The 25807-nt window shown below is 42.2% G+C and overlaps 1 protein-coding gene across 1 annotated transcript in view; it reads left to right on the top strand.

Annotated features, from left to right (window-relative positions):
- Positions 1 to 459: 459 nt before the first annotated feature.
- The window catches only part of ATP12A (ATPase H+/K+ transporting non-gastric alpha2 subunit), a 45136-nt gene continuing 19788 nt past the window's right edge, over positions 460 to 25807 (top strand). The window contains exons 1-12 of the mRNA XM_070952191.1: positions 460 to 468; positions 4064 to 4201; positions 8194 to 8253; positions 9366 to 9569; positions 13413 to 13526; positions 14569 to 14703; positions 17560 to 17677; positions 19833 to 20101; positions 21485 to 21683; positions 22009 to 22118; positions 23036 to 23170; positions 24727 to 24919. Coding sequence (XP_070808292.1) covers positions 460 to 468; positions 4064 to 4201; positions 8194 to 8253; positions 9366 to 9569; positions 13413 to 13526; positions 14569 to 14703; positions 17560 to 17677; positions 19833 to 20101; positions 21485 to 21683; positions 22009 to 22118; positions 23036 to 23170; positions 24727 to 24919 — 1684 coding nt within the window. The remainder of the gene's footprint in view (positions 469 to 4063; positions 4202 to 8193; positions 8254 to 9365; positions 9570 to 13412; positions 13527 to 14568; positions 14704 to 17559; positions 17678 to 19832; positions 20102 to 21484; positions 21684 to 22008; positions 22119 to 23035; positions 23171 to 24726; positions 24920 to 25807) is intronic.

The following is a 25807-nucleotide window of genomic DNA, read 5'->3' as shown; positions in this document are numbered from 1 at the left end:
ATGGCTCAATGCTTTTTATGGAACCCGGTCGAAGGGAACAAAGTCTGCAAAGTATAATTAGCCGCTTTGACCTGGGACGTTGCCTAGTATTGTGGTTATGCTTCCACCTACTGTTGGGTAAAGCCCAGCCTGGAATGACTTGGAGAAGACAAGGAGGCGTGGCTTAGCTTACCTTCATAAAAAGGCCAACAGGTAACAGATGCTTCCCACAGGGAGGTGAACCTGCCTCATCCAAAGGATGCCTAAATTTGAAGAGGGCCCCAGCTCACCTTGGATCACCTGCTAGGAGCTGACAACGTCTTGAGAGCTCTTTCGTTCCATCTTCTGGGTTCTAGCTGATCAGCACCTTCTCTGGTACTTTTGAGCCCACTCTTTGTGATCCACTGGTTGAGCTGCCTTCCAAGAAATCCGGTGTCCTCCCACTGTCCTTCCCTGGTCCAAGGAAGAGGAAGCCACAAAATGGGAAAAGTGAGTACATGGGGGAATTTGGGAACGATGAAGAATCCACAGATGGCTTCTCTGAGGTTTGAAGATGTAGGAGCTTTCTTTTTATGGGGGTGGGGAGGTGGGGAGAAGTAACGTGCAGCAAAATTTTACCAAGAGGTTTTTTTGGATTAAGGAGCTTGGTTTTCGGGCAACCTGAAGACACTTTTGGAAGAGAGAGAGGGAGGGAGGGAGAGAGGGAGGGAGAGAGAGAGAGAGGGAGGGAGAGCGAGGGAGGGAGGAGAGAGAGGGAGAGAGAGAGGGAGGGATGGAGAGAGAGAGGGAGGGAGAAAGGGAGAGAGAGAGAGAGGGAGGGATAGAGAGAGAGGGAGGGAGGAGAGAGAGGGAGAGAGAGAGGGAGGGAGGGAGAGGGAGGGAGGCGAGAGAGAGGGAGAGGGAGGGAGGGAGAAAGGGAGAGAGAGAGGGAGGGAGGGAGAGAGGGAGAGGGAGAGAGAGGGAGGGAGGGAGAGAGAGGGAAGGAGGGAGGGAGGGAGAGAGGGAGAGAGGGAGAGAGGGAGAGAGGGAGAGAGAGAGAGAGGGAGAAAGGGAGGGAGGGAGAGGGGGGAGAAAGAGAGGGGGCAGAGAGAGAAAGAGAAAGAGAGACTATATAAAATACTTCTGATTTTGATGCAGAATTTTAAATCTAAGCATTAGGTGGAAATTAGGTCTCTCTCATCTATCACTCAGGATTATCTAGATGAGATCATCTAGATAATCTTGTCATTATCTAAATGACAATATTTCTCCAAGATCTCATGTAAACAATAACTGAACAGAAATAACAAAGTTGGAAGGGACCTTGGAGGTCTTCTAGTCCAACCCCCCGTATCACTGAAATAATACCTCTACGTATCATTTCAGACAAAGGGGCTGTCCAATCTCTTCCTCATTGATCCTTCTCACTATCTGCAACTCAGCCTTTTGGCTGGAGAAATCAGATGGGGAAACTGTAGCGTCTTCTGAACGGATGGTCCTTTCTTTGAATTCAGTCGCCTTAAAAAGCCTCAGCTGGGAAAAGGATCCTGATCCATGTCTCATTTCAAGGTTTTTGTTTTTTTTTTTTAAATCACTTGGCCAACTCAGCCAGCCTAACCAGAACGACCCTTGAGATTGCCGAAACGGAAAGAAGCACCCTAATATCTACAAATGAAGGCCATGGCACGTTCAGAAGTTCAAAGAGCTGAGATCATTGATTCTCAGGAACTCATAGTTGCTGGCCGCTGTATCTATTGCTGCAATAGATATTTTTAGGCTACCTGGTGGTGAGATCTGCATATAAGTGGGGCAATCTTTGGGGGATGGTTGTGTATCTCTGGAAGTTTTTAGGAAGAGAATGGATAGTCATCTGTAATGATGGGTTAATTAATTGCAGACATTTGCATTCGATGTTCGTTGTGGTCCCTCCCAGCTCTGTACCTCTATGCTTCTATAACTGTAACTCTTAAGTACTAAGACAGCAGAAGAAAAACCTGGTCCTGTCCAAGACAAAAGAGTTGGAAGGGACCTCGGAGGTCTTCTAGTCCAACCCTCTGCTCAGGCAGAAAGACCCTATACCATTTCAGACAAATGGTCACCCGGTCTCTTCTTAAAAACCTTCCAGTGTTGGAGCATCCACAACTTCTGGAGGCAAGTTGTTCCACTGGTTAATTGTTCCCACTGTCAGGAAATTTCTCCTTAGTTCTAAGTTGCTTCCTTCCTTGTTTAGTCTCCACCCGTTGCTTCTTGTCTTGCCCTCAGGAGCTTTGGAGAATAGGTTGACCCTGTCTTCTTGTGGCAACCTTTCAAGTCGTGGAAGATAGCTATCGTGTCACTCTAGTCCTTTTCTATTAGTCTAGACCCGTGATGGCGAACCTATGGCAGTGTGCCACACGTGGCACGTGGAGCCATATCTGTGGGCACGTGAGCGTTGCCCTAGCTCAGCTCCAGCACATATGTGTGCTCTGGCCAGCTGATTTTCAGGTCTTCCGGGCCCACCGAAAGTTGGGAAATGGCCATTTCTGGCCTCCGGGAGGGTGAGGAGGCTGTTTTCGTCCTCCCCAGGCTCCAAGAAAGACTCTGGCGCCTGGGGAGGGCGAAAAACAGGCCTACCGGGCCCACCGGTAACCTTTTTGCTGTTGCGTGCCAAAAGCAGTGGGGGGGGGGGTCGCACACACATGCACGGGGGAGCATTGAATTATGAGTGTGGGCACGCGTGCGCGCAACCCCTTCACGCGCTCCCTCCGCTTTTGGCACGTGATGGCAAAAAGCTTAGCCATCACTGCCCTAGACACAATTAGGTGCCTTAATTGTTCATCGTACAGTTTATCCTCTAGACCAGAGGTGTCAAACTGGCATCCTACAGGCTGGATGCGTCGCGCGCAGGCCACGCCTACCCCAGCTCCGCGAAGGGGAAAAACATCGCGATACGTCACATGATGCTAGTGCGACGCCACAAGTTTGATACCCGTGCTCTAGTCCCTCTGTCATCTTTGTTGCTCTTTTTTTTTTTTTTTTTTGCTAAGTTTGGAGAAAAGGATGAACTGAGCCCAATAGTGTGGAGCAGTGCAATATTTGGAAACCCCAAATAGGAGAAGGTGGGATTTGAGACGATACAGAGGAGAAACGAATGCTCGTCATTGAAAATATTTTTCCTTTCTGTAAAATCCTCAAGCAGTAATTAAATTTAGGAATGTTTAAGCTAAATTATGGGACTCTTGGTAATACCAATTAGAGAAAAAATGGTATACAAAGGTTTATTTTTTAAAAAAAAACAACCACAGAGAGAAAAATAATTAAAAGACCTATCAACGGTACTAGACAAAATAAAATAAAAACAAATGATATGAACGACTGTTTGCAAAATGAAAACAAAAGGGTTTTTTTAAAGGATTTTCAACTGCATCCCATATTGCTATGGCAACCAGAAATGCAGCTGGTGAACTGATCCTCTCCTACCAGATATGACCATGCCTAAGCAGTGCAATAATCTAAGTCTCAAAGAATCTGGAAAGGAATGGAGTTGGCCACTGACTGGTTGTTTAACAGAGTGGATTGCAATTTTATAGATCAATTACGATCTGGGAAGTTATGTATATAAAAATGGTGAACTCCATCCCACACAGTCTGTCTACCCGTAAAACATAAACGATTCATTGAGTTCGTAGAGGTTTATTTCTTTTATCCATTCGTTTCCCTGTCCGGAGTTTTCAGTTGATCTGGTTCGGTTTGCAAAGAAATGTTTAAACAGATATCTCAGCAATCCAATTGTATTGTTTTTGGCTTGTGGTAGCCACACTGATGCAATTGTTGTACCCCGAGAGTCAAAGGAGAACACGATCTTCATTCTAATAACAGCTAACATTTCCAGATTAAAGTTTTGCAGGATTGTTACAAAAAGCGGTTCTAGAATTTCACACCGTTCTCCAAATTGCAAGGAGAACATGAGGTAGTAAAGGCAAAAGGGAAGTTTTTTTGGGGGGGGCGAGTGGGTGGGCTTGGCTTGCAAGACGGAGTCCTTTTCATGGGCCCCGTGAAAATAAACCGGTGACTTAACTTAAAATAAGTCCAACTAATTTTCCTGCTGAATTACGTTTTTTTTTAGAAAAAATCGGATATCTATTCAATAGAGATAAGTGGGACCAAGGATGTGGATGATGGATACAAGGAAGACGAAAAGGAAAAAGATTTGAAAGGCAAGAAGAAAGACAAGACTGAAGAGCTTAAGAAAGAGCTGGATTTGGTAAGTGACTCACAGATACCAGCATACATTCTTGTTAATTCACGGTTGCACGGGGTTAAATTGGTAGATCGAATATAAGATCTCTTGTTTTCCTGAATATTTTTTTTTTTAAGGAAGACGATTATTAATACAAAAGTTTCAGTCTTGGAACAGGAAGTAATTTGCTTCTCAAATGACTCATCTTTGGCACAACAAATAGTTTTGTGCCCTTACTCTCTGAACGCAAATAGTGTTCCATATGCAAGTTAATTGCATTTCAATTAGGTAGGCAAATACTGTCATTACCCTAATTTTGTTAAGCCGATGCCTCTATCCAGAAATCCTCAGACTTCAGTTCCAAAGCAGATCTGCTTAACAAAGCTGCCTTCGCCCTTGACAAATTGGTCCCAGATCTATGAATGAAGGCAACAAGATCGTGCAAAGGGAAGAGAGACGTAATCCACTTCTGGCCCATTCAATTAAATTAGGAAAATCGATGCCTTCTCTGGCCACAACATTTCCGCAGTGCCGTGAACCTTAATCGTCGAGATAGGCAGAAAAACACTTTGAGATGCCTCTGCAAACAATTTGCAACCAATCAGTTGCAATCTTGAATTTTCTCCTTCCTTCATGCCAAGTCTTGTTTTGTCAGACTCCACCCAAGATTTCATCAGGAAGATTAATATCCATTTGGAGAGAAACGGGGGCGGGGGGGGGAAAGGAGAGAGAGAAATTCCAACTCTTCAATGTATTACTCCTTGGAAAGGCTCCGGCGTCTTGGCTCAGGGATCTGGCTATATCGGATGGTTTCAAATGTGTGTAAATCATCTTGCATTAGCCACGTTCTGCTAAAGCAAAGCAAATGCTGCTCCAATAACATTATCACAGGCTCTGCAACCATCTCAATTAGATACACATCTGTCCAGCAACTGACATGGTGTTGCTTTCAGCAGATTGTTATTTTGGAAATGCTGCTGGGTATTTGGCAGTCGGTAAAAGCTATCCATATCCCCAGATTCATGCCACCCATAATAATTCTTTAAATCACCCTCCTTCAATGAAAAGCTCTCCACATATGTGTGTGTCTTATCCCAGGGGTTTCCAAACCTGGCCACCTGAAGACTTGTAGACTTAAATTCCCAGAATTCTCCAGCTGGGGAATTGTAGACTTCAATTCCCAGAATTCCCAGAGTCTTCAAGTGGCCAAAGTCTTCAAGTGGCCAAATTTGGAGACCCCTCTCCTACCCCACGTTCCTGAGAGGATGGGATTGTCTAGAACGATGGGAAGGAAAGGGTAACGCATCTTGAAGACGTCTAATGGGGAAAAGTTTTAGATTTGGACTAAAAGAGACCTTGGAGATTCAAAGGGGATGGGGGAAGGGATAAACAAATTTGGGAATAAGAAGATATCTTAAATGTTGCAATATCTCCCAAATCCCTTCTTTGACTCTGCATTTGTGATTAAGCTTTACCCAGTTTGAAGGATCATAGTTAAATCCATGGGGCAACCTTATTATCTCTTTGTTCCTCTTCATTCTTTGAAAAATGGAAGCTTTTCCTCCAAACTGGTTCCCAGTCAACATTTATTCTTAGTCCCTCTTTTACTTCAACAAGCATTAAACAGTAGGAATCTATCTATCTATCTATCTATCTATCTATCTATCTATCTATCTATCTATCTATCTATCTACTGTCTATTTATCATCTATCTCTATCTGTCTGTCTGTCTGTCTGTCTGTCTGTCTGTCTGTCTGTCTGTCTGTCTATCTATCTATCTATCTATCTATCTATCTATCTATCTATCTATCTATCTATCTATCTTTCATCTATCTATCTACCATCTCTCTCTCTCTCTCTCTCATCATCATCATCTATCATCTATCTATCTCTATCTCTAAAAAACATTCTTTTAATTTAGCCAAGATTAGTTTTGTTTTGTTTTTTGCTAATTTGCAATTCCCATATATGCATTAACCTTGGTGAAAATTGGCCCTCACCAGATGCAACTTGCTCCCCTCCAAGAGAAAACAAAACAACGCAGAGGGACATTTTCTTCAAGTTCGGGTCTAGTGGTTGGATTGGGAGGGAGGAAACTATGAGTTCTAATCCTGCCTTAGGCACAAAGCCTGTTGGGTGACTTTGGGCCAGTCACTTTCTCTTAGACCAGGAAGAAGAAGGCCAGGACAAAACACTTCTGAAAATGCTGCCAAGAACTGCATGGACTTGTCTCTCGAGTCACCCAGATCAGGTCTGATTTGAAAATACCCAAATCAATACTGACAACATCATTTCAATATTCAGCTAGATGGCAGCACTTAGCTGACCTTGGTTGATGTAAAAAAAGCTAAACCTGGATTGCACCTACTTAGTTCTTGGGTGAAGGACTATTGGAAAATCAGAGAAGTGAAGGATAAGTTGGAAAATGGAGAAAAAAATACCTTTTGGGAGAAAACAAGGACAAACTCCTTTTGAGGTCGTCAAGAAAACTGCAGGGATGTCTCCATGAAGCCTTCAGAAGTCAATCCTGACTAGAGTGTGAATGTATTTAGAAGGTTTATGTTCTCCAATGGACCTTAAGATGAAGTCTATTTTAGTATTATAGGGACGCGGTGGTTCAGTGACTAAGACGCTGAGCTTGTCGATCGAAAGGTCGGCAGTTCAGCGGTTCGAAACCCGAGTGCCGCATAACAGGGTGAGCTCCCGTTACTTGTCCCAGCTTCCGCCAACCTAGCAGTTCGAAAGCAGGTAAAAAATGCAAGTAGAAAAATAGGGACCACCTTTAGTGGGAAGGTAACAGCGTTCCGTGCGCCTTTGGTGTTGAGTCATGCCGGCCACATGACCACGGAGATGTCTTCGGGCAGCTCTGGCTCTTCGGCTTTGAAACGGAGATGAGCACCGCCCCCTAGAGTCAGGAACGACTAGCACATATGTGCGAGGGGAACCTTTACCTTTACCTTTATTTTAGTATTGCTAGGTGAGATTTCTGATTTATGTTTACTTTGGTATTGAGTCATAATTCATTCCCACATAAAAGTCACAAAATGAATCATTTAAAAAATCTCTTAATCTGGTGCGAGGCAATAGCGTGTAAAGCAAGTTAGACAATTTAGTTGGTTCTCTGAGGAAATTTGGCTCTCGCCGGATAATTTCCAAGATAAGTTTGCCACAAGCAACTATTTAGGATTCCCGAATTACCATTTCAGCCAAGTCTTCAGAAAAAAACCCACCAAAACTTAATAACTTAGATTGCTTGATCCTTATATCTGGTTGTGCTTTCAGCTGCTGCTTTATATTTATCTTATCTCTCGATAAGAACAGGAGGAATTGCAGTACATCTTCCATTTTAAGCAAGACATCATTGCAAAATTTTGCCAGGGCACAATTCTGGATAAAGGAGACATTAACATTTGTGAATAACCATAGAAGGATTTTTCAGTAGGTTAAAAGAATTTTAATAAGATAGAGTACAGCTCAGAGGTGGGTTTCAGCAGGTTCTGACCAGTTCTGGAGAACCGGTAGTGGAAATTTTGAGTAGTTCGGAGAATTAATAATAAAAATTCTGACTGGCCCCACCCCCATCTATTCTCTGCCTCCCAAGTCCCAGCTGATCGGAAGGAAATGGGAATTTCGCAGTATCCTTCCCCTGGATTGGGGAGGGAATGGAGATTTTACAGTATCCTTCCCCGGGAGTGGGGTGGGAATGGAGATTTTACAGTATCCTTCCCATGCCATGCCCACCAAGCCACACCCACAAGCAATGCTACACCCACAGAACCGGTAGTAAAAAAAAATTGAAACCTACCACTGGTACAGCTAATATATTTTGGGGGAGCTATAATAAGCAGGTACACTATAACAAGATGTGACAAAGGAAACTCATCAACTATTATATGGATACATATTTTGTATTTGTGACAAATGCGGAGTCAGTTGTGCTTGGAGAAGCACATTATCCTAATAAAACCAATAAATAAAAAGCCTTAATCGTCTGCCTTTTTTGCTTACTCTTTCAGGATGACCATAAACTCAGCATTCAAGAACTAGAAGAAAAATATGGCACCAGCATCATTAAAGTAAGTAAATGTTGGCCAGAGAACTTCATAAATGTTACGGCTGAACAGCGCAATGCTATTAAAATCTATTTAGTTCAGTGTGTCGCTAAAAATAGCATTTGTGCTCTCGTCCTTAAAATAACGTTCTTGAAATGTTTGTTGCAATTGTAATCCATAATTGCCTGTTCTTAGGTTTCAGGCCAATTGTGAGTGTGCTGGGCATGCATGTGTGTTTGTGTGTGTGTTTGTGTAAATGAATCTAATCTGTACAGACAAGCACAGAGAGATAGACCAACATCAGCTCAATGTTAAATTGCATTAACATTTCCTTCCCCCTTTATTCCTTCTGGATAAATGGGATGCGATATGGAATAGGAATATGAAACTTACTTTGTCAACCCCCTACAAGGAAAACATTTATAAAATGGTCTATCGTTGGCATATCCCCCCGGCAAGAATAGCAAGAAAGTTTCTGGGAGCCTCCCCGGCATGTTGGAAGTGCGGGAATGGTAGCGGGACATACTATCACCAATGGTGGATGTGTCCCAAAGCAGGCAAATATTGGTCGAAGATTCGGAATTGGATAGTGGAAATTACAGGATATAATATAGAGCTGAAACCAGAGACTTTTTTATTGGGAATGAAACCAGATAAAATATCTAAGGAAAAATGGTACTTGATCCTCCACATTATTACCGCAGCTAGGATATTATACGCGCGAGAATGGAAAAAACGAATTAATACCCACAGAGAATAAATTGATCTGGAAAATTACAGACTGCGCAGAGGCAGATCGGTGAATGAAATTACTTAGGAACCAAAATGATTATGATTATTACGAATGTTGGAATTTATGGTATATTTGGGTGAAAGGAATGGGAGGGAAATGAAACCGATTTCATTAGTGGTATAGGCGCATATTTGTATACGTTAGTTGCAATAATTTTTTAGGTATATATGTAAAGCATTGTTTTTAAAAATGGAAATAAACTTTGTAAAAACAAACGAACATTTCCTTCGTCCAGTTTGGTCAATGTCCCCCCCCCCCCCCGGCTCATCAATTTCAGATTGGCTTTTGAAGTTGCAGGAGTGCTGAGCTGTTGATTTTAACTCTCTCCCTTGTCTGCTTAAAGGGCCTCACAAGTGCAAGAGCAGCGGAGATCCTGGCCCGCGATGGCCCCAACTCTCTCACGCCCCCCAAATCGACCCCGGAAATCATCAAGTTCCTCAAGCAAATGATAGGAGGCTTCTCCCTTCTCTTGTGGGTCGGAGCCATCCTCTGCTGGATCGCTTTTGGCATTCAATATTCTCAAAAAGTCGCTTCGGCGAATGACAACGTGAGTTTTATGCTGCTTTCTTTTCTCTTTTTTTTTCCGCAATAGCACTTAGACTTATATACCGCTTTATAGTGCTTTACAGCCCTCTCTAAGCAGTTTACAAAGTCAGCCTCCTGCCCCCCCCCCCAACAATCTGGGTCTCCTCATTTTACCGACCTCGGAAGGATGGAAGGCTGAGTCAACCTTGAACCTGGTGAGATCCGAACTGCTGGCAGTGAGCAGTGAGTTAGCCCTGCAGTACTGCATTCTAACTACTGCACCACCATGGCTCTTCCTTCCTTCCTTCCTTCCTTCCTTCCTTCCTTCCTTCCTTCCTTCCTTCCTTCCTTCCCTCCCTCCCTCCTCCCTCCCTCTCTCCTTCCTTCCTCCCTCCCTCCCTCCTTCCTTCCTTCCCTTCTTCCTTCCTTCCTTCCTTCCTTCCTTCCTTCCTTCCTTCCTCCCTTCGTCCCTCCCTCCTTCCTTCCTTCCTCCCTTCCTTCCATTCTTCCTTCCTTCCTTCCTTCCCCCTTCCCTTCTTCCTCCCTCCCTCCCTCCCTCCCTCCCTCCCTCCCGCACTTAGCAATAACAGACTTATATACTCCTTTACAGTGCTTTACTGCCCTCTCTAAGCGGTTTACAGAGTCAGCCTCTTGTCCCCAACAATCTTTGTCCTCATTTTACCCACCTCAGAAGGATAGAAAGCTGAGTCAACCTTGAGCCTGGTGAGATTCTAACTGCCAAATTGCAGTCAGCCGGCAGTCAGCAGAAGTAGCCTGCAGTACTGCACTCTGACCACTGTGCCACCACTTGTATCAATGACTTGACTTTTATTTAGTGATGTTCAAAGTTGCAAGGACTTTGAAAAAAAGGGACTTATGATCGTTCCTCATGCTTACGGCTGCCGCATCATCCTCATGATCAAAATTCAGCCCCTTGGCAACCGGGATGTATTTACAATTTAAGAGTTCGACCATCCCGAGGTCATGTGATCGCTATTTGCGACCTTCCCAGCCATTTTCCGACAAACAAAGTCAGTAGGGGAACTGAATTCACTTAACAACCAACGATTCACTTAACGACTGCAATGATTTGCTTACCCGTGGAAGAAAAGGTAATAAAATCAGGTGCAAGCCACTTGAAATCAGGTGCAAGCCATGGTGGCGCAGTGGTGAGAGTGCAGTACTGCAGGCTATTTCCGCTGACTGCCGGCTGCCTGCAATTTGGCAGTTCGAATCTCACCAGGCTCAAGGTTGACTCAGCCTTCCATCCTTCCGAGGTGGGTAAAATGAGGACCCAGATTGTTGGGGGCAAATATGCTGATCACTTAGAAAGGGCTGCAAAGCACTGTAAAGCGGTATATAAGTCTAAGTACTATTGCTAAGTGCTTGGCAACAGAAATTCTGGTCGTAAGGACTGTCAAGGACTGTCTGTATAATATTTTTATTGGGGACTCCATGTTTCATGATGGTTGCACCGGGGGAATAAAACCAGTGATGGGATTCAAGTAATTTAACAACCGGTTCTCTGCCCTAATGATTTCTTCCAACACCCAGTTTGCCAAACTCCTCAGAAAGTTAACAACCGGTTCTCCCGAAGTGGTGCGAACTGGCTGAATCCCACCACTGAATAAAACGTTTCTTCCTGCAATAGAGAAAGCTGGCACGATAAAGTTGTAATCTTTATTGAATGCAGGAGCAAACATTGTGTCTAAAATAAAACAAGAACGAGTGAACTTGATGGTAAGATGGCCAATAGTGGAAGTTTTTATGGAAATCTTTACTATTGTTCTTGCAATATCAAGCGGATAAGGCTGTCTTTAATCTAGCTTGGTTCCCGGTAATTTCATGGGCACGTCCAGATATGATCATTATTATTTTTGGCAGCAGTAGAGGAGGTGTTTGTTATGGTTTTGCCCTGTGGTGTTTTATCACCTTCTCGGTCTAGCCTACAACTTGGTATCCTGTCCGACGATCAGCCGGTTTCAACCAGCTTATCTTTTCAAAATCGGGCAAGATCTCCTAAATGCAGCCACTTAGCTTGGTTCTTCTTGGCTATGAATCAGCTAAAGCAAAACGTAGATAAAAATAAGGACCAGTGAGTTCATTACGGAGAATTCTCAGGTAATCAGGGTAAAGGTGGCATATATTATGGAGGGCGGGGTGGATTTTCAGCACTGCTGAATTTTAAGACCCCGTTCACCCCTTAGCAAACCTGACTACTCTTAATTTTTGACTTCCTGGTTCAACCACCCCTCCTGGAGAACAGCATCACAAGATCTGGTGTGACTTTCAAGCAGATAGATGGAAGTTGTAATACTTGGCTGAAGATCGTCAGCGAAGTTGTGTGTTTCCATTACGCTGCTTTACGATTTCTTTTTCTTATTTATTTCAATGACCACGAGTCCTGATTCCCTTGTAGCTAAACAATGCAATCATAGGCCTGGAAGGGAGTTTGGAGGCAGTGGTGGGATTCAAATTTTTTTTTACTAAAGGTTCTGTGGGCGTGGCTTGGTGGGCATGGCAGGGAAAGTATACTGCAAAATCTCCATTCCCACCCCACTCCTGGGGGAAGGATACTGTAAAATCCCCATTCCCACCACACTCCAGGGGAAAGATATTGCAAAATCTCCATTCCCACCCCACTCCAGGGGGAAGGATACCGCAAAATCCCCATTCCCACCCCACTCCAGGGGAAGGATACTGCAAAATCCCCATTTCCATCCCACACCAGGGGAAAGATATTGCAAAATCTCCATTCCCTCCCCACTCCAGGGGAAGGATACTGCAAAATCTCCATTCCCACCCCACTCCAGGAGAAGGATACTGCAAAATCTCCATTCCCATCCCACTCCTGGGGGCAGGATACTGCAAAATCTCCATTCCCACCCCGCTCCTGGGGAAAGGATACTGCAAATTCTCCATTCCCACCACACTCCAGGGAAAGGACACTGCAACATCTCCATTCCCACCCCACTCCAGGGGAAGGATATTATAAAATCTCCATTCCCTCCCCACCCCACTAACCTGCTTTCCAGCTCCATTCTCCTGTGCAGGGCAACAAAAGAAGATCCAGCCAATCAGCTGAGACTTGATCAGCTGGGACTCGGGAGGCAGCGAATAGATTGAGGGCAGGGCCAGTCAGAGGTGGTATATGCCGGTTCGCCGAACTACTCAAAATTTCCGCTACCGGTTCTCCAGAACCAGTCAGAACTGGCTGAATACTACCTCTGCTTGGAGGTTTTCTAGTCTAACTTCCTGCCCAGAAGATCTTTTATTCCATCCCAGACAAATGGTTATCTGATCTTCTCTTGAAGACCTCCAGTGATGGACCTTTCCTCTGCATGCAGATTAGAAGATACCACATCGCCATTTTATTCTGATATATTAGTTTTAGTTTTAGTTTTATTAAATTTGTATACCGCCCTACTCCCGAAGGACTCAGGGCGGTGAACAGGCACAAAATAAAACACATAAATACAAAAGTTAAAACATGATTAAAACCCAATTAAATAATTTTTGCCCGAGACAATTTAAAACTCCCAATAATTTAAAACGAATTAAAATTCCAGTTTAAAAAAATTAAAAGAAGGGGAGAAAATTAGGCCAGGCCGGTCTGCTGGAATAGGAGTGTCTTCAAAGCACGGCGGAAAGTGCGCAGATCCGGGATCCTCCGTATCTCCTGGGGGAGCTCGTTCCAGATAGTAGGTGCCCCCACAGAGAAGGCCTTCCCCCTGGGGGTCGCCAGTCGACATTGTTTGGCTGACGGCACCTGGAGGAGCCCCTCTCTATTCTTGTGGCTTTCGAAGACTTCGGTAAAAAAAAATTGCTTTTGTTTCTATCTAACCTGGATGATCTTCCTTTCCAGCTCTACCTGGGTGTGGTCCTTGCACTGGTTGTCATTTTGACTGGGATGTTCGCTTATTATCAAGAAGCTAAGAGCACGAACATAATGGCCAGCTTCGGCAAAATGATCCCACAGGTGAATTTCCTATAATGATTAGTGTACTAATGCATCTAAGAAGAGGTACTTAGACATTTTATTATTATTATTTTTCCTAGAGTGGGTAGAAGAAATGAGATTGGTCTAGAAGTCAATACAATTAAAAGAGGAGTTAGCTCTCTGTTCCCATTATATATGGAGTTCAAAAATAGAGCTTACCCATAACATTTCGAGTGCAACGTACAGTATTGGCTATGGAGATTCTCAATCATCCAGGTCATGGTTGTCCCAAAGATGCTTTCTCCAAAAGGCAACTGGACTTTCTTCGTTTTTTCCTTGAAGACTTTTGGCTTCTCATCCAAGACTCTCCTTCTCCTTCTCCTTCTCCTTCTCCTTCTCCTTCTCCTTCTCCTTCTCCTTCTCCTTCTCCTTCTCCTTCTCCTCCTCCTCCTCCTCCTCCTCCTCCTCCTCCTCCTCCTCCTCCTCCTCCCCTTCTTTTCTTCTTCTTCTTCTTCTTCTTCTTCTTCTTCTTCTTCTTCTTCTTCTTCTTCTTCTTCTTCTTCTTCTTCTTCTTCTTCTTCTTCTTCTCCTCCTCCTCCTCCTCCTCCTCCTCCTCCTCCTCCTCCTCCTCCTCCTCCTCCTCCTCCTCCTCCTCTTTTCTTCTTTTCTTCTTCTATGACAGGTGAAACATTTTCAATGAAAAAAACCCAAGAAAGTCCATCTGCCTTTGGAAAAAGCATCTTTGGGGCAACATAGAGTATTGTAAACACAAATATAAACACAATTGTTCCCAGTTACATAAACATATGAGAATAATCCTGCTGGGTCCCAACAAAGCCTATCTGGTCCAGCACTCTGTTTCTCACAGAAGCCAAGCAAGAGATGGAGACATACTGTTTTTATTTCCCACGGTTATGGCCTGCAAGATATTTGTAGGCAGGCTATCCCAGACCTAGAGGTAAATGTGAGATATCAGGCAGATCTAGCCCTAGGCAGATCTGTCTTCTATGAACTGCTCCAAATATATTATAATTGTTAGGTCAATTATCCAACTAAAGCATCTCTATGTTTTTCGTACTAGCAAGCCCTTGTCTTCAGAGATGCGGAAAAAAGAGAAATTCCAGCTGACCAACTAGTGGTGGGTGACATCGTCGAGATCAAAGGTGGAGACCGAATACCAGCCGACATCCGACTAATCCAGTCTCAGGGTTGTAAGGTAAGTTTACAAGCAGAGTGGGAAAGGAAGAGACAATCTCTCAGAATTTCGAATCTTTTTTATGGGATCCTTGATGTTCTCTGAGCTTGTTGTTGTTTTGTTGCCAATGTTACATTACCCAATTAGGTAACATCATCATCCTAGCACTGATGAAGTTCTCTAATTGGGTAATGAAATGTCTGCGAGGAAATGACCAGATTCAGAGAGCACCAAGAACCCTGCTTCTCCTTCTCCTTCTCCTTCTCCTTCTCCTTCTCCTTCTCCTTCTCCTTCTCCTTCTCCTTCTCCTTCTCCTTCTCCTTCTCCTTCTCCTTTTCTTCTTTTCTTCTTTTCTTCTTTTCTTCTTTTTTCTTTTTTCTTCTTTTCTTCTTCTCCTTCTCCTCCTCCTCCTCCTCCTCTCCACAAACCCCACTCCCTTCTAGCCCTGATAATGTTCCTTTTTTTAAAAAAAAAACTTTTATTAATTTAAGAAACCAAAAAATAAATTTATAAATACAAGTAAAACAATATACAACAAGCATCATCTTAATGACATCTCAATATAATGTCTGAATTATTACAATATCAATAACCTATATTCTTCAGTATATATTCTTTCTCTCACCTTACATAATGATATTATTTTATTGATATCTGGTATTTCTTTATTAAATTTCATTTGATATAGAAATTTATTTTACTCTTTTGAGATCTTACTTTTATTTGATTTTTCTTTCTTTCTTTCTTTCTTTTCCTCTAACCATTGATACCACCTTTGCTAGACCAAATAATATTCAGATTCTTCCTTTCCTTGAATTTCCTTGGTGAGTCTATCCATCTCAGCACATTCCATAATTTTAGATACTATTCTATCTTGAGTTGGGATTTCTTAATAATGATAATGTTCCTTAGTTGAGTCATGAAATGTCTGCAAGAAAACAGCCAAACTCAGAGAGCACCAAGGACCTCATAGTTCAACCCCGAGATATCAATAATCTCTTCTGTTGGTAGCATCTTTCTGTTAATTGGGAACAAGAAGTGATGGGATTTAAAGCATCTGAGCTGTGGTGGCGTAGTGGTTAGGGGGCAGTACTGCAGGCTACTTTTGCTGCCTGACGGCTGCCAGCAATTTTGCAGATTGAATCTCACCAGGCTCAAGGTTGACTCAGCCTTCCATCCTTCTGAGGTCGGTAAAATGAGGACCCAAATTGTTTGGGGGCAAGAAGCTGACTCTGTAAACCGCTTAGAGAAGGCTGTAAAAACACTGTGAAGCGGTATATAAGTCTAAGCGCTATCTGAAGAACAAGTTTATTCAATAGCAAAGAAAATAAAACCGTAGAGACTCTTTCAAACTTTTTACAAGTAGCATTCTTGTATCCTTTTACAAGAAAAGTCTTCCCACAGGAATTATCATGTTATGGCCGTAATTTAGAAAGTTGTTCCCTCTCTGAAGTGTTTGTGTAGTTGCTTAAGACTGAAACGACAACAGTATAAACTCTACTTCAACTTTGGATTTGTTTACCTGATCAAAATATTTTAGATGAAGTCAGTTAAAGATGAGGGACCAGGAAGCAGAGATATTTCTTAATTGCTGCCCTATTTTGCAGGAAATGCCAAAAAGTTTGAGAAAGGCACATATGTATTTTTTTAAAAAAAAGAAAAAACAGGTTGTTAAGCTGTTAGGTTGAGTGAAAATATAAATCATTAGGTTATAATGAAGAATAAGCCAGCATTTATCTGTAATAGAGATGAAGGTAGAAAGGAAATAGGAATAAGAGGGGAAAAAAAACATGAAAGGAATTCTCTTTTAACACACTTCACTCCTGTTCTTTACTGAAAAACTTTTCACTTGCCTCCAACTAAAAATGATGTTGTTTAATCACTGATCCAACTTCTTGGACCATCTTTTATGGAATCCTAAACGTTGTAGTTCAATCATCCTTGTCATCGTCTTGCTCTTTTTTTTAAGCCAAGCTCTACCACAAGGAGGACAATTAAGAAATTTTTTGTGTAACACGATACTTGAACATCTGGACGGCTCCCATAATCTCATGTTGTTGTTGTTGTTTTAATTTTATTTATAGTTTTTTTTTTCTTTGACATATATAAGTGCTTAGTGAATAGTGTATTGTCTGGGTCAATTTACTTTATATACAATATTAATAACAACAATAATAGTAATACTATTTAGGTATACATGGCAATAATCTTTCAACTTCTAAAACTTCTGTATACATAGTAATTATAATATATTATATTATGTAGCAGTATTTTTGTTGTTAGTTGCAAAGTTGTGTCTGACCCAAGGTGACCCCATGGACAATGTTCCTCCAGGCTTTCCTGTCCTCTACCATCCTCTGGAGTCCATTGAAGCTCACGCCGACTGCTTCAGTGACTCCATCCAGCCACCTCCTTCTCTGTCATCCCCTTCTTCTTTTGCCCTCAATCTTTCTCAGCATTAGGCTCTTCTCCAGTGAGTCCTTCCTTCTCATTAGGTGGCCAAAGTATTTGAATTTCCTCTTCAGGATCTGGCCTTCTAAAGAGCAGTCAGGGTTGATCTCCTCTAGGACTGACCGGTTGGATCGCCTTGCAGTCCAAGGGACTCGCGGGAGTCTTCTCCAGCACCAGAGTTCAAAGGCCTCCATTCTTTGGCGCTCAGACATTCTTATGGTCCAACTATGTAGCAGTATACATAATAATATTTTCCCAATTTCTAATTTCTACCTCTATTTTCTAATCCTTAATAAAGCAAATCCCATATTAAGAAGTATTCTGTATCTATCTCTTGCAATTTCAACTCTTATTGGCTTTTTGACAAATCTCCCATGTTCCTCCCTAACCCTAACCCACAATCTCATGTTGATCTTTGTTTCACAGGTGGACAATTCTTCTCTAACTGGGGAATCAGAACCTCAATCTCGTTCATGTGAATTCACTCATGATAATCCTCTGGAAACTAAGAACATTGGTTTCTATTCCACAACTTGCTTGGAAGGTATGTATGTCAGAGGAGTGACTGAGACTGGATGAGGCTTGTCGCCAGGGCTCAAGGCAGTTTGCTTCTTAACATCCTGTCTCTTGTATATAACTCAAAGAACATTCTTGGCAATTCCATTTTTAGTTTACCTTTGACCTGCAAGGCAGAAGAAAAAAAAAATTCCATAAGCCCCTTCTTGGGGAAACAGAATGGGCCAATAAAATTCAAAGAATGGTAACAAGGCAATAAAATTGCAATCAAACAAAGTAAATAACAATTTCCTGCCTCAGCCGTGCCACCCAGGATCTGCTGCCCGAGGCAAGTTGCTTCACATTTGCCTCCTGTTAGAGCTAGTTCAATTCCCAGCCATGACAACCTCAGATGTTACCCGAATTGACCTTTTTCATTTTATCCCTATGTAAAATTGCAACCAGAAGAAAGACTCTGCTACCTACAGTTTTTTCTATACTTTGGGGGCGAACCCAGTGAGGTTCAAGGCTGGACTGCCCACCCTTAATCATTATTATTTATATGTTATTTGTTTATTTATTTTATAAATAAATAAAATAAATAAATATGTTATAAAAGGCAAAACATGGACACTTAATCCAGTGTACATGGTCATGAAATCAAAAGATGCTGGCTCCTGGGGAGGAAAGCTATGGCAAATCTAGACCGCATACTAAAAAGCAGAGACATCACCCTGTCAACAAAAGTGCATAGAGTCAAGGCTCTGATTTTCCCAGTTGCAATGTATGGCTGTGAAAGTTGGACCATAAGGAAGGCTGAGCGCCAAAGAATTGAGGCCTTTGAACTATGGTGCTGGAGAAGACTCCTGTGAGTCCCTTGGACTGCAAGGTGATCAAATAACTCCATCCTAGAGGAGATCAACCCTGACTGCTCTTTAGAAGTCCAGATGAAATTCAATACTTTGGCCACCTAACGAGAAGGAAGGACTCACTGGAGAAGAGCCTAATGCTGTGAACGATGTAGGGCAAAAGAAGAAGGGGACGGCAGAGAATGAAGTGGCTGGATGGAGTCACTGAAGCAGTTGAGGTTAAATGGACTCTGGGGGATGGTAGAGGACAGGAAGGCCTGGAAGAATGTTGTCCATGGGGACATGATGGTTCAGATACGACTTCACAACTAACAACAACAACAACATGGTCATAACCTTTTGAAGTTGGAAACAAATATACAGGGGAAAAATTGAAGCTGATCTTTGACCCCCGATCTTCTGGAACATAGGGATCTTTCTGATCCAAAGTCCAGGATGGAGGTGGTCTCTACTTGTATATGTGTGTGAATGTATGGAGGAACCATTAGGAAAAGGCAGGATCATGAGAAGGGAACTTGAATGGAAGGAATGTTCAGTTTATCAATGTAATGTATAGCCTTCTTTGGGGACCTTGGTAATATCTGAGCCTGGTTGCTTTCTTGCAGATGTTTCATGACCCAACTATATAACATCAGCAGGGCTAGAAGGGAGTGGGGTTTGCTCTCTGTTTATATACCCTGGCTTGCTTTGCCAGTGTTGGTGGAAGTGTTCACCTGAAACCACCCAAAAACACTCCCACCAACTGTCAGGCCTGGAAGCCATCTTTTGCATTAGGCCTCCAGACCTGCCACATTTACTACTGTGGGAAACTGGGAAGGGGTATTCTATGGAGCATGGGTGATATGTAGTCATAATAACATTCCTTTCTCAGAGAGTCAAGGACGTCTTGCCCTGCACCTGGTGGTCTGGAACTGGGAGGCATCTCCAGTTGGGACGGTGCTTTGGTTGGACCACGTGATGGACCTGTGGGTGCTGGGCAGGGACTTGGACTTTCCTTTGGGTGGGGAAAACCTGGAAACTTTCAGATTCGGGTTTTCCCAGATGTGCCAATATGACATCTCTAATAAAATGGAACTTTGAGGAACTTCAAGCCTCAGAGTCTTTCTTCATTGGGGGTGTTACTTGGAACCCTGACACTAACACTGACAGGGCAAGCCCACTTGTATATAAACAGAGAGCAAACCCCACTCCCTTCTAGCATTGATGATGTTACCTAGTTGGGTCATGAAATGTCTACTAGCTCAGAGAGCACCAAGGACCCCTCAGGTCACCCCTGACGTACAACTATTCTCTTCTGTTGGTCTAATCTTCTTGCTAATCAATCCTTTCTCTTAGGTACTGCTACGGGGATCGTGATCAACACGGGTGACAACACTATCATTGGCCGGATTGCCTCCCTGGCATCTGGAGTGGGGAATGAGAAGACGCCCATTGCTCTCGAGATAGAGCACTTTGTCCATATTGTGGCTGGTGTTGCTATCTCCATCGGAGTGCTTTTCTTCATCATTGCTGTCTCGATGCATTACCATGTCCTGGATTCCGTCATCTTCCTCATCGGTATCATTGTGGCCAACGTGCCTGAGGGACTGTTAGCTACAGTGACGGTGAGTATGTGTTGCTTCCTTGCACCATCAGTAATTCTGCAGAACTCTGGATCTGCATGTGAAAACAGGTTGCACCATTGTCTTCTACCGAACACAACTTCTATTAGAAGACTTCTCATAATGCTGGGTGGGAATGTTCTCCAAATGGTGGCTTCTCTTGTAATGAAGCTTCTGTTCTGCTTGAATCCTTGTGGCATTTCAACTTTCAATATGTTGTGGTGGACTTTTAGAACCTTCTTAAGTAATGCAAAGGTCTCTGGCACATTGTTGGTTGTCCTTTGTAGCTCCTTCCAGTCATTCTGTAGTTTGTGCTAGTAGCAGAACCTGGCTGACAAGTAAGTTACAGGTTAACAGAGTTGGAAGGGACCTTGTAGGTTATCTAGTCCAACCCCCTGCCCAAGCAGGAGACCCTACACCATTTCTGACAGATGGCAGTCTAGTCTCTTCTTGAAAGCTTCCAAGGATGAAGCTCCCTCAACTTCCGAAGGCAACTTCTGTTCCATCGGTTGATTGTTCTCGCTGTCAGAAAATTCCTCATTTCCAGGTTGAATCTCTCCTTGATCAGTTTCCATTCATTATTCCTTGTCTGGCCTTCAGGTGCTTTGGAAAGTAGCTTGACCCCCTCCTCTCTGTGGCAGCCCCTCAAATATTGAAAGATTGCTATCCTGTCTCCCCTGGTCATTCTCTTCACTTGATTAGCCAGCAACCATTCTTTGTATGTTTAGAGTAGTGGATCAGGTCTAGGAGTAGGACCTTTCTTTATCATTCCAATTTAATGTCCTGGAGTAGGACCTTCCAGGACATTAAATTGGAATGATAAAGAAACTTCTTTGGTACAAGTGGTGACAAACCATGCCTGTCAGGGTACGAAGAAGCCTTCATGGTTTCGCTTACTGGTTGCGGTGATTCGCTTAACAACCACTGCAGAAAGAAAAAATTAGGTCAGTCACATGGCCAACCCAGATTATCACTCTCCTGATTTACGACCACGATGGGCAAGCTCCATTAGGACTGTGCAAATGGGCCATGGTAGAACTGAAATGACAAACAAAATGAATAAATGAGGATCATGGATGGAATGGTGCGAAAACTCTGATCCTTGCTTACAGACATCTGCTTAAACCACTTGACTTTTCTGTAAGGAGACAACCAGGCTGTGCCTGAAGGCGGGGTCAAAAGCATCATCAGTTTAGAGTCTCTACGCCCCCATAAGAGACCTAAGTCCTGCCCCCCTTGAAATCTGTTGACTGTTATCTGCCGCCAATTCGTCTGGACCATTAGTAGATTAGACTCTGGTTATAAGTAGCATGAAATAGTACTTTTGAACTCTATCCTAGTTCCTGACTTCTTGTACCTGACGTATTCCATCCCCTTCATTGATAGGTAAGCTTGTCCTTGACCGCCAAGAGAATGGCCAAAAAGAATTGCTTGGTAAAGAATTTGGAAGCCGTAGAGACACTGGGATCCACTTCTGTCATCTGCTCCGACAAGACAGGGACGCTGACCCAGAATCGAATGACTGTAGCTCACCTGTGGTTTGACAACGAAGTCTACTCAGCGGACACCAGTGAAGATCAATCAAGTAAATAATCAGCCTAGGGTTAAAAGAGAAGGGCTGTGATGGAATGTAGTCTGGATTCCCAGGAGGGAGGGGCTGAATTCCAGAGGAGCAAGAGACAGCTCGATTTGTGTGGGAGAAAGAAGGTGAAGACAATTCCTCCCTAATAGTTCCCAGACTATATATTTTACGATGCAAGTAGTCTGTTTTAGTTTAGCAAGATTTCCATCTATGGATGAGGAACAATATCAGAAACTGCTTAGAAGACTCTTATCCTGTCTTTTTTGGGTTTTGGAACTCAACACCTTGTTATTGATCAGAGAATAATTGTTGCTCCTTTTGTTTTCAGGTCAATCTTTTGACCAAACGTCAGGCACATGGGCTGCGTTATCCAAAATCGTCTCCCTTTGTAACCGGGCTGAATTTAGGCCAGGCCAAGAAAATGTACCCATCATGAAGGTATGAAAGACTCCATTAAAAGGTGTTTTGGGGATTTCTGAATTTAATTTGGAAACAGAAAATTCATTTTGTCCCAAAGGTGCTTTTTCAAGAAGACAATTGGACTTTCTGGTTTTTCTTTGAAGATGTTTCACTTCAAGGGATTACCCACCATCCAGTCAGAGCTGAAGAAGCTTCTTGGATGAGAAGCAAAACGTCTTCAAAGAAAAACAAGAAAGTCCAGTTGCCTCTTGAAAAAATCACTTTTGGGACAACCATCACATGGATGACTCGGAATCTCCATAGACAAAGTTCATTTTGCAACATCTAAGATATGAGTAGGCAACCTTGGGGTTCCACAACTCTTTGCCAATAGATAGGGATGATGGGATTTGTAGTTCATCAAGCATTTGGAAAGACAGAGGTTTTCCACCTCTGAGTGATTGCTTTTCTTTTTCTTTTTTTAACATAAAATGTTCCCTTAAAAGAATCTGTTGGTGTTATGAACAAACACAGTTTGGTTCAAGAAAATATATCACATTTTCTTACTTTCCGATCCCAAATTCAGACATATTGCAAATGGGCTAAAAACATTTTGCCCCTCTCAAAATCCATAAAATACCAAATGAGCTGCAGCTCTGTCCTTGTGGTGAGGGGAAAATTTAAATTGTGGGCTGTGTATTTAAACCATATTAAGAGACTATTTGGAAGTGTTTAGAAGCCATGTGACTTTTAGTGTGGAAAGCTGTCTTTTTTCAGAATTCATTTAAACAAGTCCTTTATTGTTTATCATGAAAAAAGAGCATATTTTTTCTTTTATAATGAGGCTCAAATCAGAGATACAATATATGATAAAGGGAATAGCTAATGTAACAAAAATGTACATAATAATTTTGGGATGTGAGATTTTTACTGAGGTAAATTTTCAAAATCTCCAGAGAATAGTCGTGGGAGATGCTTCAGAAACAGCTCTTCTAAAGTTCTCAGAAGTGGTTTTGGGCGACGTCATGGACATTAGGAAGAAAAACCGGAAAGTGGCTGAAATCCCCTTCAATTCCACTAACAAGTATCAGGTAATATTTGATTTTCTGGGCTGTCCTGTGAACTAAAACACTGCAAGATGCCTGGGTGAAAAATAGATCATCTTGAAGAAAATGAGGTCGTATTTTAGCCGGGGTGAGGTATTATTCAAAAGCATGCAAATGCAAGTAGATGAATAGGTACCACTTTGGCGGGAAGGTAACAGCATTCTGTGTGCCTTTGATGTATAGTCATGCTGGCTACACGACCATGGAAAATGTCTTTGGACAACACTGAGTTTCTCGGGCAAAAAAAATGGAGATGAGCACTGGTCCTTAGAGTCGGACATGACTGGACAGGGAAACATTTTCCATTTTTTAATGTTTAATTCCATTCACTGTGTTGAAAAGGTTTATTAGACTCCAGAATGGTCTTCCACGAATCAAGGACCGCCAAATGGAGGAATCCTGTTTGCTGAAGTTCACTCCTTATATTATTTAATGAGTTAGACCCTTGGAAATTAGAAGTGGAAATCTTGCCATAGGAAGAAGGCAATGACAAACCAGTTTTAAAAAATCTCACTAAGAAAACTGTAGGGACTACCCTTGGTAGTCATCAGTTAAGGCTGACTTGTATGTATGTGCGTATATATGGATACACACACACAACACAGCAAAGGTGTATTTTTTTAAACTGGGGAGACCAGTTTCAAGTCTATCTTCTGTGTTGGAAAACATTGGCCGAAGCGAATTTGCAAATTAATTGTGGGGATAAAAGAAGGGAGATCTCTATGTTAGTTGTCTTAAGCTGCTAAATCAAAATCAGTTATGAATCTAAGAACTAAAAAGAAATCAGCACAGTGGCTTGCAATTTCGAAGACGTACACAATCCAATTGATTTGGGAGTCAACCCAGTAGCTGTAATTTAAATGTTCAGTGACATTGTAATTTCACTAAATAAGTGTCAAGTTTCTGAAAGATGCCCTAATTAATTCATGAGCCATGATCCAAACTTCAAAGGAAATATAGTCATTTATTAGGAGCAACATTCCGGCAATACTAGGATGTAGTTAGGACTGATCCTACGTAGATTTACGTTCCCCTATGACCCTGTCTCTCCCCTCCTCTCTGGCCATGTCATAAATCACATTCTCCAATTAACCACTTTGGCTGGCTGTGAAACCTAACACTCTCCTTCTGATTGCGGTCAGAAAGAATGTATGGAATTCACTTCAGTTCTCCCTCCCTCCTGCTCATGGCAACTTGAAAGCTTTGCAAGTTGACATTAAGAACTAGTTTTTTCTCTCTCAGGCCAACTTCTTTTCCTGGTGTCACTGAATGGTGGGACTATGATCCCAGGCCTGGTGTGGCCCACATGTTATAATATATAGAAGTGGAGCTGTCGCCTCACAATCAGGAGGCTGTGAGTTTGATCCTTGGTAGAGGCAGATATTTCTCTCTCTGGGCACAATGAGAATATATCTGTTGAACAAAACTCTGCATTGACAACAGGAAAGGCATCCGATCAATAAACAGCTCCATTCAGATGCCCCGACTCCACCCCTCAATAGATCAGTGCATTTCAGTCATTGCTTCTCCTTTGACTTCAGCTCTCCATCCATGAAACTGACGATCCTAATGACAAGCGTTTCCTGCTGGTGATGAAAGGTGCTCCTGAAAGGATTTTAGAGAGATGCACAACCATGCTGGTTAATGGAAAAGAAGAGCCTCTGGATGAGGAGAAAGCAGAAGCATTCCAAACAGCATATTTGGCCCTAGGTGGAATGGGAGAAAGAGTACTTGGTAAGTAGAAGGAGCGTGTTTGGCTCAACTGTAATTCTGGAAGGAGGCAATGTAAGATAGATAGATAGATAGATAGATAGATAGATAGATAGATAGATAGATAGATAGATAGATAGATAGATAGATGATAGGTAGATAGATAGAGGTAGGTAGGTAGGTAGGTAGATGATAGATAGATAGATAGATAGATAGATAGATAGATAGATTAGATAGATAGATTAGATAGATAGATAGATGATAGATAGATAGATAGATAGATAGATAGATAGATAGATAGATAGATAGATAGATAGATAGATTAGATAGATAGATAGATAGATGATAGGTAGATAGATAGAGGTAGGTAGGTAGGTAGGTAGATAGATAGATAGATAGATAGATAGATAGATGATAGATAGATTAGATAGATAGATTAGATAGATAGATAGATGATAGATGATAGATAGAGGTAGATAGATGATAGATAGATAGATAGATAGATAGATAGATAGATAGATAGATAGATAGATAGATAGGAGTCTAGGAATAGTTATTATTTCAAATCTAACAGTATTTTAGTATCCATAAAAATACTAAATGGTAGTCAGTACTGGAAATATTCAATATGTTGCCTTTAAGTGTGCCACGTGGAACTTATAACCCACTGAAATGAAAAGTATAGTTTTGCAGAACTCTGTTATTAACCACATCTGAACATAAAGCAAGTACAATACAGGCAGGTCCTGCATTTGTTAGTCGCTGTGGAATTAATTAATTTTTATGTTATTTTTTACATATTCAAAATAGCAAGCTCTGTGATATTCAACTGGGTATTTTCTTCAATCTTATGATAGAAGTTTTAAGTATGGCTGTCAAGATTTGCAAATACATTTTTTTTTTGAATTAACA

This window comes from Pituophis catenifer, unplaced genomic scaffold (assembly GCF_029215685.1).
Source record: "Pituophis catenifer annectens isolate HBS135680 unplaced genomic scaffold, rPitCat1.0.hap2 SCAF_12, whole genome shotgun sequence".
NCBI lineage: Eukaryota > Metazoa > Chordata > Lepidosauria > Squamata > Colubridae > Pituophis > Pituophis catenifer.
Note: the sequence above shows the minus strand (reverse complement) of the source record. Positions and strands in the feature narration are given on the sequence as shown.